At 45.4% G+C, this 16,856-nt stretch overlaps 1 protein-coding gene across 1 annotated transcript in view; it reads right to left on the reverse strand.

Moving 5' to 3' along the window:
• Positions 1-16,856, reverse strand: part of LOC130369554 (E3 ubiquitin-protein ligase RNF14-like) — a 60,887-nt gene that overhangs the window by 18,534 nt on the left and 25,497 nt on the right. The window contains exon 5 of the mRNA XM_056574929.1: positions 15,315-15,803. Within this exon, the coding sequence (XP_056430904.1) occupies positions 15,315-15,803 (489 nt within the window). The remainder of the gene's footprint in view (positions 1-15,314; positions 15,804-16,856) is intronic.

Consider the following 16,856-nt stretch of genomic DNA (forward strand, 5'->3'; position numbering starts at 1 on the left):
CCTGGAGGCAGAGGGGGGCCTGAACTGAGTGTGTCACCCCAACAGGCCCCCTGCCAGAACAGAGGTGCTCAACCGTTGCAGGACTTCAGAACAAGACCACATGAAGGCCCAAGGCACACCACACCGAACATAAGGGCGGGCGGACTCTACATGTGCAGAGGACCTAGCATACGTAGAGAGACAGACATGTTTACGTGTAGTAGAGGGGAACCAAACTGCAGACACGAAGGAAACCGCAGATATCCAAAAGTCCGGCAGAATGGAAGACACTCAGCACCCAATGGTGTGTCACAACCCAGCCCCTAGCAGACCAACGTGGCACTCTTAGAAAAGGGAAACCGAGAGTGCACCTGTAGCCATGAAAAGCCATGGAACCTGCAGGAGATGCCAACACCCCAGCTCCTAATGGTGCTACAGCTACGCAGATGCAAGAGATGAGGGATGCATGTGGGGCAGGAAACATGCAGACACAGAAGAGGTCCCATGAACCCATAGGCACACCTTGTGGAACTTCACATGGAAGGAGTCACCGGACTGCAGTCACGGGAGCGGCAGGAATGGGGGGAGGTGACCTGGTGGATTAGAAAGCCATGCAGACACAGTCTGGCTACCCGGCATAGGGACCGTGGCCACACCGGGTCCTGCATCCAGAACCACACACTTAAAGTGGGCTACAAGCCTGAAGCCATGAAAGCGGCAGGCATGTGGAGAGGGAACTGATAAAGTAGGAAACCCCGTGAACCAGCATGTGGCGCACCCATGAATAAAATCCCCATCACTCTGGGAGATCAAGGGAGGCTTAGGAGCCATGGATTGTATCCCCTTCGTCCAGCATAGGGTCCACAGGACAAGCCAGGTCACTCCACCGGACACCGCGCACTAGCAGTGAGGTACCAGAACTTCAGCCGCAGATACTTCAGCCCTTGGAGAAGTGACAGGTGGCAGAGAAAACCATGCAGACCACTGTCTGGCTTACTGGTATAGGTCCATGTAGACAACGGGGCACTCCAGCGGTCACCTTGCACTAGTAGTGGGGTACGGAAATCCAGCCATGGACATGGCAGTTGTGAGATGAGTGACAGGTGAGACTACTGTCTGGCCCAATGAGAGCAGGTGCAATCTATGGCTATGCAGGGACACTTCCACGAAGACCTCGCACTGGACGTGGGGATCCGGGACAGCGGCAGCAGATGTGGCAGCCTGTGGAGGAGGGATTAATGTAGGTCTCCAGCCAGCTTTTAAGTGACCTGCATCACGTCAGGCTGAGACAGTGGGACGAGCAGGGAAGATAGGCGGACCTGGACCCAGGGTGCAACCCCAGCCGCTGGCCGTTGGCGGGAAGGGGTTAACGGTAGGACTGGGAGGTATACCGGTTAATAACGAATACCAAAATTTTTTCCCTACACAATATGAATTTTTACCATACCGCAATACCGGTTGGGCCCCTCCCCCCTCGAATGAATGAATTATCGGCCGCAGAGGAGTTGCGGCGGCGCTATAAATGAATGAGTTTGCGGCCACTGGCGCTTTATATGAGTGACTTGCCGGCTGCGCTTTAAATGAATGACTGCGGGCCATGCTTTAAATGAATGACTTGCGGGCCACCGGCGCTTTAAATGAATGAGATGAGATGTGAGCCGCGGCAAGCTGTCACCTCCCTCTGCAAGCACTAAAAGCCTGGCTTTTAGCGCTTGCATGGGGAGCTGACAGCTTTCCGCTCGCAACTTAAAGGAAAACTAAGATATTTTCTCCCGCACAATAGTTGCCTGGATCCTCCTGGCCGTTTGCCCACAATTGTAGTTTTATTCTATGTGTATATCTTGCTGTAACTGGCACGGGCGGGGCTTCTGCAGCTAACTGGCACTGACGTCAGCACCACTTAAAAATTTTTATTAATGTGCATAAAGAAGCCAAGGAAAGATGGAAAAATCTCCAGAATGCATCAAATTACAGATTAGACATTCTTATAATATGTCAACATAAGTTAGATTTAATTTCCATCATTTACACTTTCAAAATAACAGAAAAACAAAAAAAATGGCATCCGCAAAAGTTTGGGCACCCTTCAGAATTTATAGCATGCACTGCCTCCTTTGCAAAGCTGAGACCTGCCAGTGTCATGGATTGTTCTCAATCATCATCTGGGAAGACCAGGTGATGTCAATCTCAAAGGTATTAAATGCCCAGACTCATCTGACCTTGCCCCAACAATCAGCACCATGGGTTCTTCTAAAAAGTTGTCTAAAAATCTGAAACTGAATATAGTTGACGCTCACAAAGCTGGAGAAGGCTACAAGAAGATACCAAAATGTTTTCAGATGTCAATATCCTCTGTTCGGAATGTAATTAAGAAATGGCAGTCATCAGGAACAGTGGAAGTTAAAGCAAGATCTGGAAGACCAAGAAAAATATCAGACAGAACAGCTCGCAGGATTGTGAGAAAAACAATTAAAAACCTACGTTTTACGGCACAATTCCTCCAGAAAGATCTGGCAGACACTGGAGTTGTGATACACTATTCCACTATAAAGAGATACTTGTACAAATATGGTCTTCATGGAAGAGTCATCAGAAGAAAACCTCTTCTACATCCTCACCACAAAAATCAGCATTCGAACTTTGCAAATGAACACATAGACAAGCCTGATGCAGTTTGGAAACATGTTCTGTGGACCGATGGGGTTAAAATTGAACTTTTTGGCCGGAATGAGCAAAGGTACGGTTGGAGAAGAAGGGGAACAGAATTTAATGAAAAGAACCTCTGTCCAACTGTTAAGCATGGGGGTGGATTAATCATGCTTTGGGGTTGTATTGCAGCCAGTGGCACAGGGAACATCTCAGTAGAAGGAAAAATGGATTCAATAAAATTTCAGCAAATTTTAGATGCTAACTTGATGCCATCTGTGAAAAAGCTGAAGTTAAAGAGAGGATGGCTTCTACAAATGGATAATGATCCTAAACACACCTGGAAATCCATGGGGGATTACATCAAGAGGCGTAAACTGAAGGTTTTGCCATGGCCTTCACAATCTTCTGACCTCAACATAATTGAAAATCTATGGATAGACCTTAAAAGAGCAGTGCGTGACAGACAGCCCAGAAATCTCAAAGAACTGGAAGACTTTTGTAAGGAAGAATGGGATAAGATACCTCAAACAAGAATTGAAAGACTCCTGGCTGGCTACAAAAAGCGTTTACAAGCTGTGATACTTGCCAAAGGGGGCAGTACAAGATATTAACTCTGCAGGGTGCCCAAACTTTTGCAGATGCCATTTTTTGGTTTTCTGTTATTTTGAAAGTGTAAATGATTTGTTAAAGAAATAAAGCAGCGCCTGGGGGTCATATATGATTAGTTCCTCGGGGGGGGGGGTATACCAATAAATACCGTGGAACCGCCATAACTAGCAAAAATACAGTGATATGCATTTTTGGTCATACTGCCCAGCTCTAGTTAACGGTACATACTTTTATGTTCCGTGCCCCTTAGCTGCATATGGGGGAACAGGTACCATGCTCCTGAACCCCCACCTGAAAAAAGGAAACAAAAGGGAGTAAAGAACTTAACAAAACAGCCCTTACTAGAAAATGATTAAAAAAAAGACTGCCTCCTACGGACACTAGCTAAAACTGATTACCTCATTACCAGTGGGTGGGTATATCCTGCCAGGGAGGAGCCAATTTTTTTTCCAGTGTCAGCACTTCCTAGTGGCAAGAGCATATACCCATCAGTAAGGTGTCTCCAATGAAGAGCGACCGAGAAATAATAAATTTGCCCAAATAAAACATAGGAGGAGATATTCAAAAACTGGCTTATTCTGAGTAGGGTAAACTTAGATAGACAGTGTAAGATTGCACCAGATGTTTAACAAGATGTTTAGCTGGCTTAGTTAAGTTCAAGAATTTGTTCATATTATTATATCCCACCCCTTGTATTAAGGCCACACATCCTTTAAAAAAATTGTATTTATTAAATTTATTATTAAATTTATTTATTGTAAATTAAAAAAGTGGTGCTTCTTTATAGTGAGGTATAGATTCAGCAAAAAAGTATTTAGTCAGCCACCAATTGTGCAAGTTCCCCCACTTAAAAAGATGAGAGGCCTGTAATTTTCATCATAGGTATACTTCAACTATGAGAGACATAATGAGAAAAAAAATCCATAAAATCACATTGTCTGATTTTTAAAGAATTTATTTGCAAAATTTTGGTGGAAAATAAGTATTTGGTCAATAACAAAAGTTAATCTCAATACTTTGTTATTTACCCTTTGAGGGCAATGACAAATGTCAAACATTTCTGTAAGTCTTCAGAAGGTTTGCACACACTGTTGCTGGTATTTTGGCCCATTCCTCCATGCAGATCTCCTCTAGAGCAGTGATGTTTTGGGGTTGTAGCGGCGCAACACGGACTTTCAACTCTCTCCAAAGGTTTTCTATGGGGTTGAGATCTGGAGACTGGCTAGGCCACTCCAGGACCTTGAAATGCTTCTTAAGAAGCCACTCCTTGGTTGCCCGGGCAGTGTGTTTGGGATCATTGTCATGCTGAAAGACCCAGCCATGTTTCTTCTTTGATGCCCTTTCTGATGGAAGGAGGTTTTCACTCAAAATCTCACGATACATGGTCCCATTCATTCTTTCCTTTACACGGATCAGTTGTCCTGGTCCATTAGCAGAAAAATAGCCCCAAAGCATGATGTTTTCACCCCCATGCTTCACAGTAGGTATGGTGTTCTTTGGATGCAACTCAGCATTCTTTCTCCTCCAAACGAGTTGAGTTTTTACCAAAAAGTTCTAATTTGGTTTTATCTGACCATATGACATTCTCCCAATACTCTTCTGAATCATCCAAATGCTCTCTAGCAAACTTCAGATGGGCCCCGACATGTACTGGCTTAAGCAGGGGGACACATCTGGCACTGCATGATTTGAGTCCCTGGCGGTGTAGTGTGTTACTGATGGTAGCCTTTGTTACTTTGGTCCCAGCTCTCTGCAGGACATTCACTAGGTCCCCCCATGTGGTTCTGGGATTTTTGCTCATCGTTCTTGAGGTCATTTTGACACCACTGGGTGAGATCTTGCGTGGAGCACCAGATTGACGGAAATTATCAGTAGTCTTGTATGTCTTCCATTCTCTAATAATTGCTCCCACAGTTGATTTCTTCACACCAAGCTGCTTGCCAATTGCAGATTCAGTCTTCCCAGCCTGGTGTAGGTCTGCAATTTTGTTTCTGGTGTCCTTCCAAAGCTCCTTGGTCTTGGCCATAGTGGAGTTTGGAGTGTGACTGTTTGAGGTTGTGGACAGGTGTCTTTTATACTGATAACAAGTTCAAACAGGTGCCATTAATACAGGTAATGAGTGGAGGACAGATGAGACTCTTAAAGAAGAAGTGTCAGGTCGATGAGAGCCAGAAATCTTAAAAGTCAGACAATGTGATTTTATGGATTTTTTTTTCACATTATGTCTCTCATACTTGAGGTATAACTATGATCAAAATTACAGGCCTCTCTCTTAAGTGGGAGAACTTGCACAATTGGTGGCTGACTAAATACATTTTTGCCCAACTGTAAATAAAAAGTTAAAGGGGACCTGGCAAATTTAAAATGAAATCTTAACAGTAGGTATCATGTTATAGAGCAGAAAGATCTGAAAGTTGGATAAGATTCAGTGTAACTTTTAATTTATTCATGCAAAATCTCTGCTGATTACGGACATAATAGTAAAGTTGGCAGACATACTCAGTGATTTACAAATAGCTTAAAGACAATTAGCTGTCAATCACTAAGCAGAACGACCCACTTGACTACTTAGCTTTGAATAAAAAGATGTTCATATATCCAGTTATCCCGGAACTTTTTCTTTCTTTCTTTCTTTTTTTTTTTTTTTTTTTAATTATCTACTCAGCTCATCTTTCTTTATGACATGCAGTCTGTATATTGCACTGCATTATCAATGTGACAGATTTCCTTTAAAGAAAAAGCAAATACAAAGGCCTTAAAGGGAATGTGTCACTATATATATATATATATATATATATATATATATATATTAATAAAATTGTGCTGTAACATTAAGTTAATGTGTGTATTTAATGTTAGTGTAATCTATTTTTCATGTTATTTATTTATGATGTTTGTAATGGGGGCTGCCATTACTTAGAGCACCTGTAATGACGTCACATCACGACACCTTCACAGATGCTCTACGGCAGTCCCTGGACATAGGAAAGTCCAGACAAAGCGCGTCTCATAGAAGAACATTAGGACTTAAATGCTGTGTTCTGCGCATGTCATGACATGAGCAGAACAAAGCCTGTGCCCGTCTAAAGGGGAAACTGTGCCATGTTACTAAAGTCCACAAGCCTCCGAACCAGCGGGGGCTTCCTGACCTACTGTCATTCTCCCTTGCTGCTTCTATGGTCACCGGGCAGCCAGATGACAAATGCAGCAGACATCAGTGTCCCTGACTGAGAAGCCCAGGCCGGACCCTGCGCCACTCCCCTCCGACCCAGTGTGCTGTACTGCAGCGGGTGCTCCTGCCGCCACTACCAGGACAGTGGTGAATGCAGAGCTGGAGGTGAAGCAGCTGCAGGAGCCGGTCAGAAAGCAGAGCGAGCCGCAGAAGAACTTGGTGAGTGCGGTCAGTAATTACACTGCCATCCCGCACCTGCTGTTGCCAACAATACATAAGCTGAAGCATGCCTGCTCTCTGCTCCGGGCAGCCTGGCACAACCCTGGCCTGTTCATTCCCGGAACGCAGTCACTTTAAAACACCAAAGTTTGCCGGTATCAATGTGCCTCTGTGCAGCACTGGGCCGGGACTTTTGCTGGTGTGCCCCTCCCTGGCAGGTTAATTATTACTGCAGCGCTGGGAACTTCTACACAGAAAGTTCTCTTACTCCCCCATCACTGTCATTCAGCTGCATACAAAGTTATCTGCCGGTGTAGTGGAGGAGAGCAGGTCAGGGGTCACAGTGTTGCACATCAATCAGTAAGTCTATTATATCCTCTGAGATACACACAGATCAGCTCCAGGCTCTGACAGCAGCTCACCTGCCCAAGAGATGGGCAGTTCAGCCTCTGTGAGTCTATAGATGCCCCTAAGGGCGTCATCTACAGATCCCCGATAACTGCATTATTTACAGATCCCCCATAACTGCATTATTTACAGATCCCCCATAACAGTGTGTCACCTACAGAGCCCCCATAACAGTGTGTCACCTACAGAGCCCCCATAACAGTGTGTCACCTACAGAGCCCCCATAACAGTGTGTCACCTACAGAGCCCCCATAACAGTGTGTCACCTACAGATCCCCCATAACAGTGTGTCACCTACAGATCCCCCATAACAGTGTGTCACCTACAGATCCCCCATAACAGTGTGTCATCTACAGATCCCCCATAACAGTGTGTCACCTACAGATCCCCCATAACAGTGTGTCACCTACAGATCCCCCATAACTGCATTATTTACAGATCCCCCATAACAGTGTGTCACCTACAGATCCCCCATAACAGTGTGTCACCTACAGAGCCCCCATAACAGTGTGTCACCTACAGAGCCCCCATAACAGTGTGTCACCTACAGAGCCCCCATAACAGTGTGTCACCTACAGAGCCCCCATAACAGTGTGTCACCTACAGAGCCCCCATAACAGTGTGTCACCTACAGAGCCCCCATAACAGTGTGTCACCTACAGAGCCCCCATAACAGTGTGTCACCTACAGAGCCCCCATAACAGTGTGTCACCTACAGAGCCCCCATAACAGTGTGTCACCTACAGAGCCCCCATAACAGTGTGTCACCTACAGAGCCCCCATAACAGTGTGTCACCTACAGATCCCCCATAACAGTGTGTCACCTACAGATCCCCCATAACAGTGTGTCACCTACAGATCCCCCATAACAGTGTGTCACCTACAGATCCCCCATAACAGTGTGTCACCTACAGATCCCCCATAACAGTGTGTCACCTACAGATCCCCCATAACAGTGTGTCACCTACAGATCCCCCATAACAGTGTGTCACCTACAGATCCCCCATAACAGTGTGTCACCTACAGATCCCCCATAACAGTGTGTCACCTACAGATCCCCCATAACAGTGTGTCACCTACAGATCCCCCATAACAGTGTGTCACCTACAGATCCCCCATAACAGTGTGTCACCTACAGATCCCCCATAACTGCATTATTTACAGATCCCCCATAACAGTGTGTCACCTACAGATCCCCCCATAACTGCATTATTTATTGATCCCCCATAACAGTGTCACCTACAGATGCCCCATAACAGTGTCACCTACAGAAACCCCATAACAGTGTGTCCCTACAGATCCTCCATAACAGTGTGTCCCTACAGATCCCCCATAACAGTGTGTAATCTACAGATCCCCCATAACTTGATTATTTACAGATCCCCCATAACAGTGTCACCTACAGATCCCCCATAACTGCATTATTTACAGATCCCCCATAACAGTGTCACCTACAGATCCCCCATAACTGCATTATTTACAGATCCCCATAACAGTGTGTCACCTACAGATCCTCATAACTGCATTATTTACAGATTCCCCCATAACTGCATTATTTATTGATCCCCCATAACAGTGTCACCTACAGATCCCCCATAACAGTGTGTCACCTACAGATCCCCCATAACAGTGTGTCCCTACAGATCCTCCATAACAGTGTGTCACCTACAGATCCTGCATAACAGTGTGTAATCTACAGATCCCCCCATAACTTGATTATTTACAGATCCCCCATAACTGCATTATTTACAGATCCCCATAACAGTGTGTCACCTACAGATCCCCCATAACTGCATTATTTACAGATCCCCCATAACTGCATTATTTACAGATCCCCCATAACTGCATTATTTACAGATCCCCCATAACAGTGTGTCACCTACAGATCCCCCATAACAGTGTGTCACCTACAGATCCCCCATAACAGTGTGTCACCTACAGATCCCCCATAACAGTGTGTCACCTACAGATCCCCCATAACAGTGTGTCACCTACAGATCCCCCATAACAGTGTGTCACCTACAGATCCCCCATAAGTGTGTCACCTACAGATCCCCCATAACAGTGTGTCAGCTACAGATCCCCATAACAGTGTGTCAGCTACAGATCCCCCATAACTTGATTATTTACAGATCCCCCATAACAGTGTCACCTACAGATCCCCCATAACTGCATTATTTACAGATCCCCCATAACTGCATTATTTACAGATCCCCCATAACAGTGTGTCACCTACAGATCCTCATAACTGCATTATTTATTGATCCCTCATAACAGTGTCACCTACAGATCCCCCATAACAGTGTCACCTACAGATCCCCCATAACAGTGTCACCTACAGATCCCCCATAACAGTGTGTCACCTACAGATCCCCCATAACTGTGTGTCACCTACAGATCCCCCATAACAGTGTGTCACCTACAGATCCCCCATAACAGTGTGTCACCTACAGATCCCCCATAACTGCATTAATTACAGATCCCCCATAACTGCATTATTTACAGATCCCCATAACAGTGTGTCACCTACAGATCCCCCATAACAGTGTGTCACCTACAGATCCCCCATAACAGTGTGTCACCTACAGATCCCCCATAACAGTGTGTCAGATACAGATCCCCCATAACAATGTGTCAGCTACAGATCCCCCATAACAATGTGTCAGCTACAGATCCCCCATAACAGTGTGTCACCTACAGATCCCCCATAACAGTGTGTCACCTACAGATCCCCCAAAACAGTGTGTCACCTACAGATCCCCCATAACAGTGTGTAATCTACAGATACCCCCATAACTGCATTATTTACAGATCCCCCATAACAGTGTGTCGCCTACAGATCCTCATAACTGCAATATTTACAGATTCCCCCATAACTGCATTATTTATTGATCCCCCATAACAGTGTCGCCTACAGATCCCCCATAACAGTGTGTTACCTACAGATCCCCCATAACAGTGTGTAATCTACAGATCCCCCATAACAGTGTGTCACCTACAGATCCCCCATAACAGTGTGTCACCTACAGATCCCCCATAACTGCATTATTTACAGATCCCCATAACTGCATAATTTACAGATCCCCCATAACAGCATTATTTACAGATCCCCCATAACAGCATTATTTACAGATCCCCATAACAGCATTATTTACAGATCGCCCATAACAGTGTGTCACCTACAGATCCCCCATAACAGTGCGTCATCTACAGATCCCCCATAATAGTGCGTCATCTACAGATCCCCCATAACAGTGTGTGAGCTACAGATCCCCCATAACAGTGTGTGAGCTACAGACCCCCCATAACAGTGTGTGAGCTACAGACCCCCCATAACAGTGTGTCACCTACAGATCCCCCATAACTGCATTATTTACAGATCTCCCATAATAGTGTGTCACCTACAGATCCCCCATAACAGTGTGTCACCTACAGATCCTCAATAACAGTGTGTAATCTACAGATCCCCCCATAACTGCATTATTTACAGATCCCCCATAACTGCATTATTTATAGATCCCCCATAACAGTGCATCATCTACAGTTTCCCCATAACAGTGCGTCATCTACAGATCCCCCATAACAGTGCGTCATCTACAGATCCCCCATAACAGTGCGTCATCTACAGATCCCCCATAACAGTGCATCATCTACAGATCCCCCATAACAGTGCATCATCTACAGATCCCCCATAACAGTGCGTCATCTACAGATCCCCCATAACAGTGCATCATCTACAGATCCCCCATAACTGCATTATTTATAGATCCCCCATAACAGTGCATCATCTACAGTTTCCCCATAACAGTGCGTCATCTACAGATCCCCCATAACAGTGCGTCATCTACAGATCCCCCATAACAGTGCGTCATCTACAGATCCCCCATAACAGTGCATCATCTACAGATCCCCCATAACAGTGCATCATCTACAGATCCCCCATAACAGTGCGTCACCTACAGATCCCCCATAACAGTGTCACCTACAGATCCCCCATAACAGTGTCACCTACAGATCCCCCATAACAGTGTGTCACCTACAGATCCCCCATAACTGTGTGTCACCTACAGATCCCCCATAACAGTGTGTCACCTACAGATCCCCCATAACAGTGTGTCACCTACAGATCCCCCATAACTGCATTAATTACAGATCCCCCATAACTGCATTATTTACAGATCCCCATAACAGTGTGTCACCTACAGATCCCCCATAACAGTGTGTCACCTACAGATCCCCCATAACAGTGTGTCACCTACAGATCCCCCATAACAGTGTGTCAGATACAGATCCCCCATAACAATGTGTCAGCTACAGATCCCCCATAACAATGTGTCAGCTACAGATCCCCCATAACAGTGTGTCACCTACAGATCCCCCATAACAGTGTGTCACCTACAGATCCCCCAAAACAGTGTGTCACCTACTGATCCCCCATAACAGTGTGTAATCTACAGATACCCCCATAACTGCATTATTTACAGATCCCCCATAACAGTGTGTCGCCTACAGATCCTCATAACTGCAATATTTACAGATTCCCCCATAACTGCATTATTTATTGATCCCCCATAACAGTGTCGCCTACAGATCCCCCATAACAGTGTGTTACCTACAGATCCCCCATAACAGTGTGTAATCTACAGATCCCCCATAACAGTGTGTCACCTACAGATCCCCCATAACAGTGTGTCACCTACAGATCCCCCATAACTGCATTATTTACAGATCCCCATAACTGCATAATTTACAGATCCCCCATAACAGCATTATTTACAGATCCCCATAACAGCATTATTTACAGATCCCCATAACAGCATTATTTACAGATCGCCCATAACAGTGTGTCACCTACAGATCCCCCATAACAGTGCGTCATCTACAGATCCCCCATAATAGTGCGTCATCTACAGATCCCCCATAACAGTGTGTGAGCTACAGATCCCCCATAACAGTGTGTGAGCTACAGACCCCCCATAACAGTGTGTGAGCTACAGACCCCCCATAACAGTGTGTCACCTACAGATCCCCCATAACTGCATTATTTACAGATCTCCCATAATAGTGTGTCACCTACAGATCCCCCATAACAGTGTGTCACCTACAGATCCTCAATAACAGTGTGTAATCTACAGATCCCCCCATAACTGCATTATTTACAGATCCCCCATAACTGCATTATTTATAGATCCCCCATAACAGTGCATCATCTACAGTTTCCCCATAACAGTGCGTCATCTACAGATCCCCCATAACAGTGCGTCATCTACAGATCCCCCATAACAGTGCGTCATCTACAGATCCCCCATAACAGTGCATCATCTACAGATCCCCCATAACAGTGCATCATCTACAGATCCCCCATAACAGTGCGTCATCTACAGATCCCCCATAACAGTGCATCATCTACAGATCCCCCATAACAGTGCATCATCTACAGATCCCCCATAACAGTGCGTCATCTACAGATCCCCCATAACAGTGCGTCATCTACAGATCCCCATAACAATGTCGTCTGCAGATCCCCCCATAACAATGTCATCTACAGATCCCCCCATAACAATGTCATCTACAGATCCCCCATAACAGTGTGTCGCCTACAGATCCCCCATAACTGCATTATTTACAGATCCCCCTATAACAGTGTCACATACAGATCCCCCATAACAGTGTGTAATCTACAGATCCCCATAACAATGTAATCTACAGATCCCCCATAACAATGTCATCTACAGATCCCCCATAACAATGTCATCTACAGATCCCCCATAACAATGTCATCTACAGATCCCCCATAACAATGTCATCTACAGATCCCCCATAACAATGTCATCTACAGATCCCCCATAACAGTGTGTCATAACTGGGGGCTCCGGGGAGAAGAATCATCAAAGCCCTCCCCCAGTATACAGGGCCCTGTATACTAATCTACCGGCATTGTATGAAAGGTTATATAGAGGGAGGTGATAAAGTAGTAGGGATGTAAGAAAAAATCGATTCTCGCGATAATCGCGATTTTTCATTTGCCGATACAGAATCGATTCAAAATATTTTTGAATCGATTCTTTTAGGGATGTGGAATTTTTAATAAAACGCACTTTATCTTACCTGCCAACGAGCCCCCGGAGCTCCGGTACAGGTGTTCGGTCCCCGGGCTGTATTCTTCTTACTTCCTGTTAGTCCGGCACGTCACATGGAGCTTCAGCCTATCACTGGCCGCAGCGATGTCCCGCCTCCGCTGGTGATAGGCTGAAGCTCCATGTGACGTGCCGGACTAACAGGAAGTAAGAAGAATACAGCCCGGGGACCGAACACCTGTACCGGACTGTACCGGAGCTCCGCGGGCTCGTTGGCAGGTAAGATAAAGTGCGTTTTATTTTATTTTGCAGCCCGGACGGGATAACATGAGAAAAGTGAGCACCGGAGTACTAGATCGCCGCTGTCAAAGCTGACAGCGGCGTCTATTGGGATCTATGAATGCTCCCAGGTGGGCGATATATCGCGATGTATCGTCACCTAGACGGTATCGCGATATATCGGGATATATCGAATCGCCACACTGGTATCGCGATTCGAATCGAATCGCCAAATTCTTGGCGATTCACACCCCTATAAAGTAGGGCCCCAGGATGTGTGTACAGTGGGCCTGGCCATTGTCTACCCCATCAGCCTGTATTCTACTGCACCTTGTATTCATTGTATGAGAGTGTATAAAATGAAGAGGACACTATATACCTATATATACTGTGTGTATAGACATACATGATACTATATAGCTCTATATACTGTATGTCTATAGATACAATATATAGGGGAATATCTTATGTATGTCTATACCTCTATACTGTAACTATAGACATACACGATAAATCTGGCAGTGGCAAACAGTAGGCTAGAGACATTAGCCAGAGGCAGGCAATGGGCAAGAAATGTCTGGCAACAGGAGGCAGTGGTCAAGAGACATCTGGCAGCATTTCTTGACCACTGCCTCCTGATGCCAGACGTCTCTTGACCACTGGCTGCCGCTGCCAGATATTTCTTGACCATTGCCTCCTGTTGACAGACGTTTCTCGCCCACTGCCTGTCACTGCAAGACATTTCTTGCCCACTGCCTGCCACAGCCAGATGCCTCTTGACCACTGCCTCCTGCTGCCAGACATTTCTTAACCATTGCCTCCTGCTGACCACTAGTCATCCTACAAGGTTCACTCGCAGGAGGATTACATGCCCCTGCAGAATAGTCTACAGTGCCTTGGAAGGAGCCTAGCAACCAGAAATGTCTGTCAGCAGGAGGAAGTGGTCAAGAGACATCTGGCAGAGGCAGGCATTAGACAATAAATGTCTGGCCGCGGCAGGCAGTGGGCATGAGACGTCTGGCAGCGGAAGGCAGTGGTCAAGAGACGTCTGGTAGCAGTAGGCAGTGGTCAAGAGATGTCTGGCAGCGGCAGGTAGTGGGCAAGAAATGTCTGGCGGCAGGCAGTGGGCAAGAAACATCTAGCAGCGGCAGCCAGTGGGCAAGAAACGTCTGGCAGCGGCAGCCAGTGGGCAAGAAACGTCTTGGAGCGGCAGGCAGTGGTCAAAAGACATCTGGCAGAAGGAGGCAGTGGTCAAAAAACATCTGGCAGCTGGAGGCAGTGGTCAAGAAATGTCTGTCAGCGTTAGGCAGTGGGCAACAGATATTTGGCATTGGCAGGCAATGGGCAAGAAACGTCTGTCAGGAGGCATTGGGTAAGAAATGTCTGGCAGCAGCATTCAGTGATTAACAAACATTTGGCAGCGGCAGGCAATGGGCAAGAAACGTCTGTCAGGGAGCAGTGGGTAAGAAATGTCTGACAGTGGCAGGCAGTGAGTAAGAAATGTCTGACAACAGGATAGAGACATCTGGCAGCAGGAGGCAGTGGGCAAGAAATGTCTGGCAGCAGCAGGCAGTGGATGGTCTGTAACACTCTTCAGTCACCAACAAAATGGCTCTTCCTAGTGGAATTAAAAAAATAAATAAAAACTACAAAACCCCCCTCCCCCTTTCCTTTTGCACACAGACAAAAGAGGGAGGTGTAGATGAGCATGGCAGAATTTGCAGCAGTTGCTTGTTTTCACCAGATTCCACATGTAAGCCCTCTGCTGTCAACAGTAGGAAATATGACAAGTTATTAATTTTTTATATTTTGTAAAAAGGTTTCCAAAAATATTTAAGAAATGTGAAAAATGTATTGTAAACAATATTTGGTGACACATTCCCTTTAAGAAAAGGTTTTTAAAATAACCAACTTTCACTTACCTGAGAAGGTGTTGCTACAGAGGTGCACTTTGGTTCAGGGCAGTTCAGGGCATGTACTTGTCCATCTTTTATCTGGATTTCAAAGTAGTCTTTAAGACAGGTGTTACAGTATACATGCTCACATGCCTTAAAGTGGGTGCACTCACTGCCCAATTTCTCTGTAAAACAGATATTGCACAAGAATGGTTTGCTATCAAAAGCCTTCTTCTGTTGGGCTTCATTGAAGTCCCGGATGTATTTGACTAGGGCAGACACTGACTGTACATCCTGTATAGCCCGTCTGTCCAATAACACCTCATCAGCATGTGTCTTTTCATGGGACTGCATCCAGCCTTGTGAACCGTTGCTGGAGACCTCAATTTCATATGGAGATTTTATGTTCAAGTTTTCGAGTGTCTCCTCCTTTAAAAACTGAATCCATGGAAACAAGATAACACATCCCTTATTATCCTCCCATAAGTCATCTAAACGCTGGCATAAGAGAGTGAGCTGAAAAAAAAAAAATGCAATATTCAGAATAAATAAAAGCAAATATACTTAAGAATGCTTGAGGTATAAACGTATTCCAAATGAGGCTCAACCAGAATAGTTATTCACATGGGCACAAGGATAGTTAATGGGCACAATGTTAGTTAAAGGGGTACTCCAAGGAAGTTAAGAAAAATAAAAATTCCCCAAAGTTACCACAATACCCGTTCTGTGTCTCCTGTAGTTATTCATGTGGTTTTTGCAGCTCCTTGGGCCCCTGATGTCTCCTAAATACTTTTTCCTTGTTTGAAGCACAGACTACAAATCCCAGAAGTCAGTGCAGCTCTGTGTAATTGCTGCTAGCCAACTGCTTTCACTATCTGTGTGCATGCTTACACTACAGCTCACACACACACACACACTGTACATGTCTTTTCTTTCAGACTATCCTTCCCCCAGCAATAAATCATGCTGTGCTCTGAATGGCAGCAGTCAGTGATTAGATATTCAGCAGAAAAACAGCAGCTATGTGCTCAGTTGTGACTAAGAATCTTCACTGCTTTTATCTCACAGCTCACCAGCTTTCACAAAGGGAGGGGGAGGGGAGGTGTGGCTGTACAGCCAGGGCTCTAGACCAAACAGAAATATGGCATAAATCAGGTGGTATTGTCCTGAAGGGCGGGGGCTAGTCTTAGTGAGGGGTTTACACCAAGACAAGTTGGATTTGAGAATTACATTTTTCTCTCATTTCCTTCCTGTAAGTGACAGCTGAAAGAGGGAAACTGCTGTATATAGCTAATGAATGATATTTAGACAAATAAATAGGTTGGTGAGAGGGAAAGGATGGGCTATGGGTTTAGTTCCCCGGAGTACCCCTTTAACACCTTAAGGACTCAGCCCATTTTCACCTTAAGGACCAGGCCAATTTTCATTTTTGCACTTCCGTTTTTTCCTTCTCTCCCTCTAAAAATTATACCGCTTTAAATTTTGCACCTACAGACCCATAAAAGGGCTTGTTTTTTGCACCACCAAGTGTACTTTGTAATGGCATCAATTTAAAGAGTATTTGTCAAT

This window comes from Hyla sarda, chromosome 4 (genome assembly GCF_029499605.1).
Source record: "Hyla sarda isolate aHylSar1 chromosome 4, aHylSar1.hap1, whole genome shotgun sequence".
NCBI classification, from domain to species: Eukaryota; Metazoa; Chordata; class Amphibia; order Anura; family Hylidae; genus Hyla; species Hyla sarda.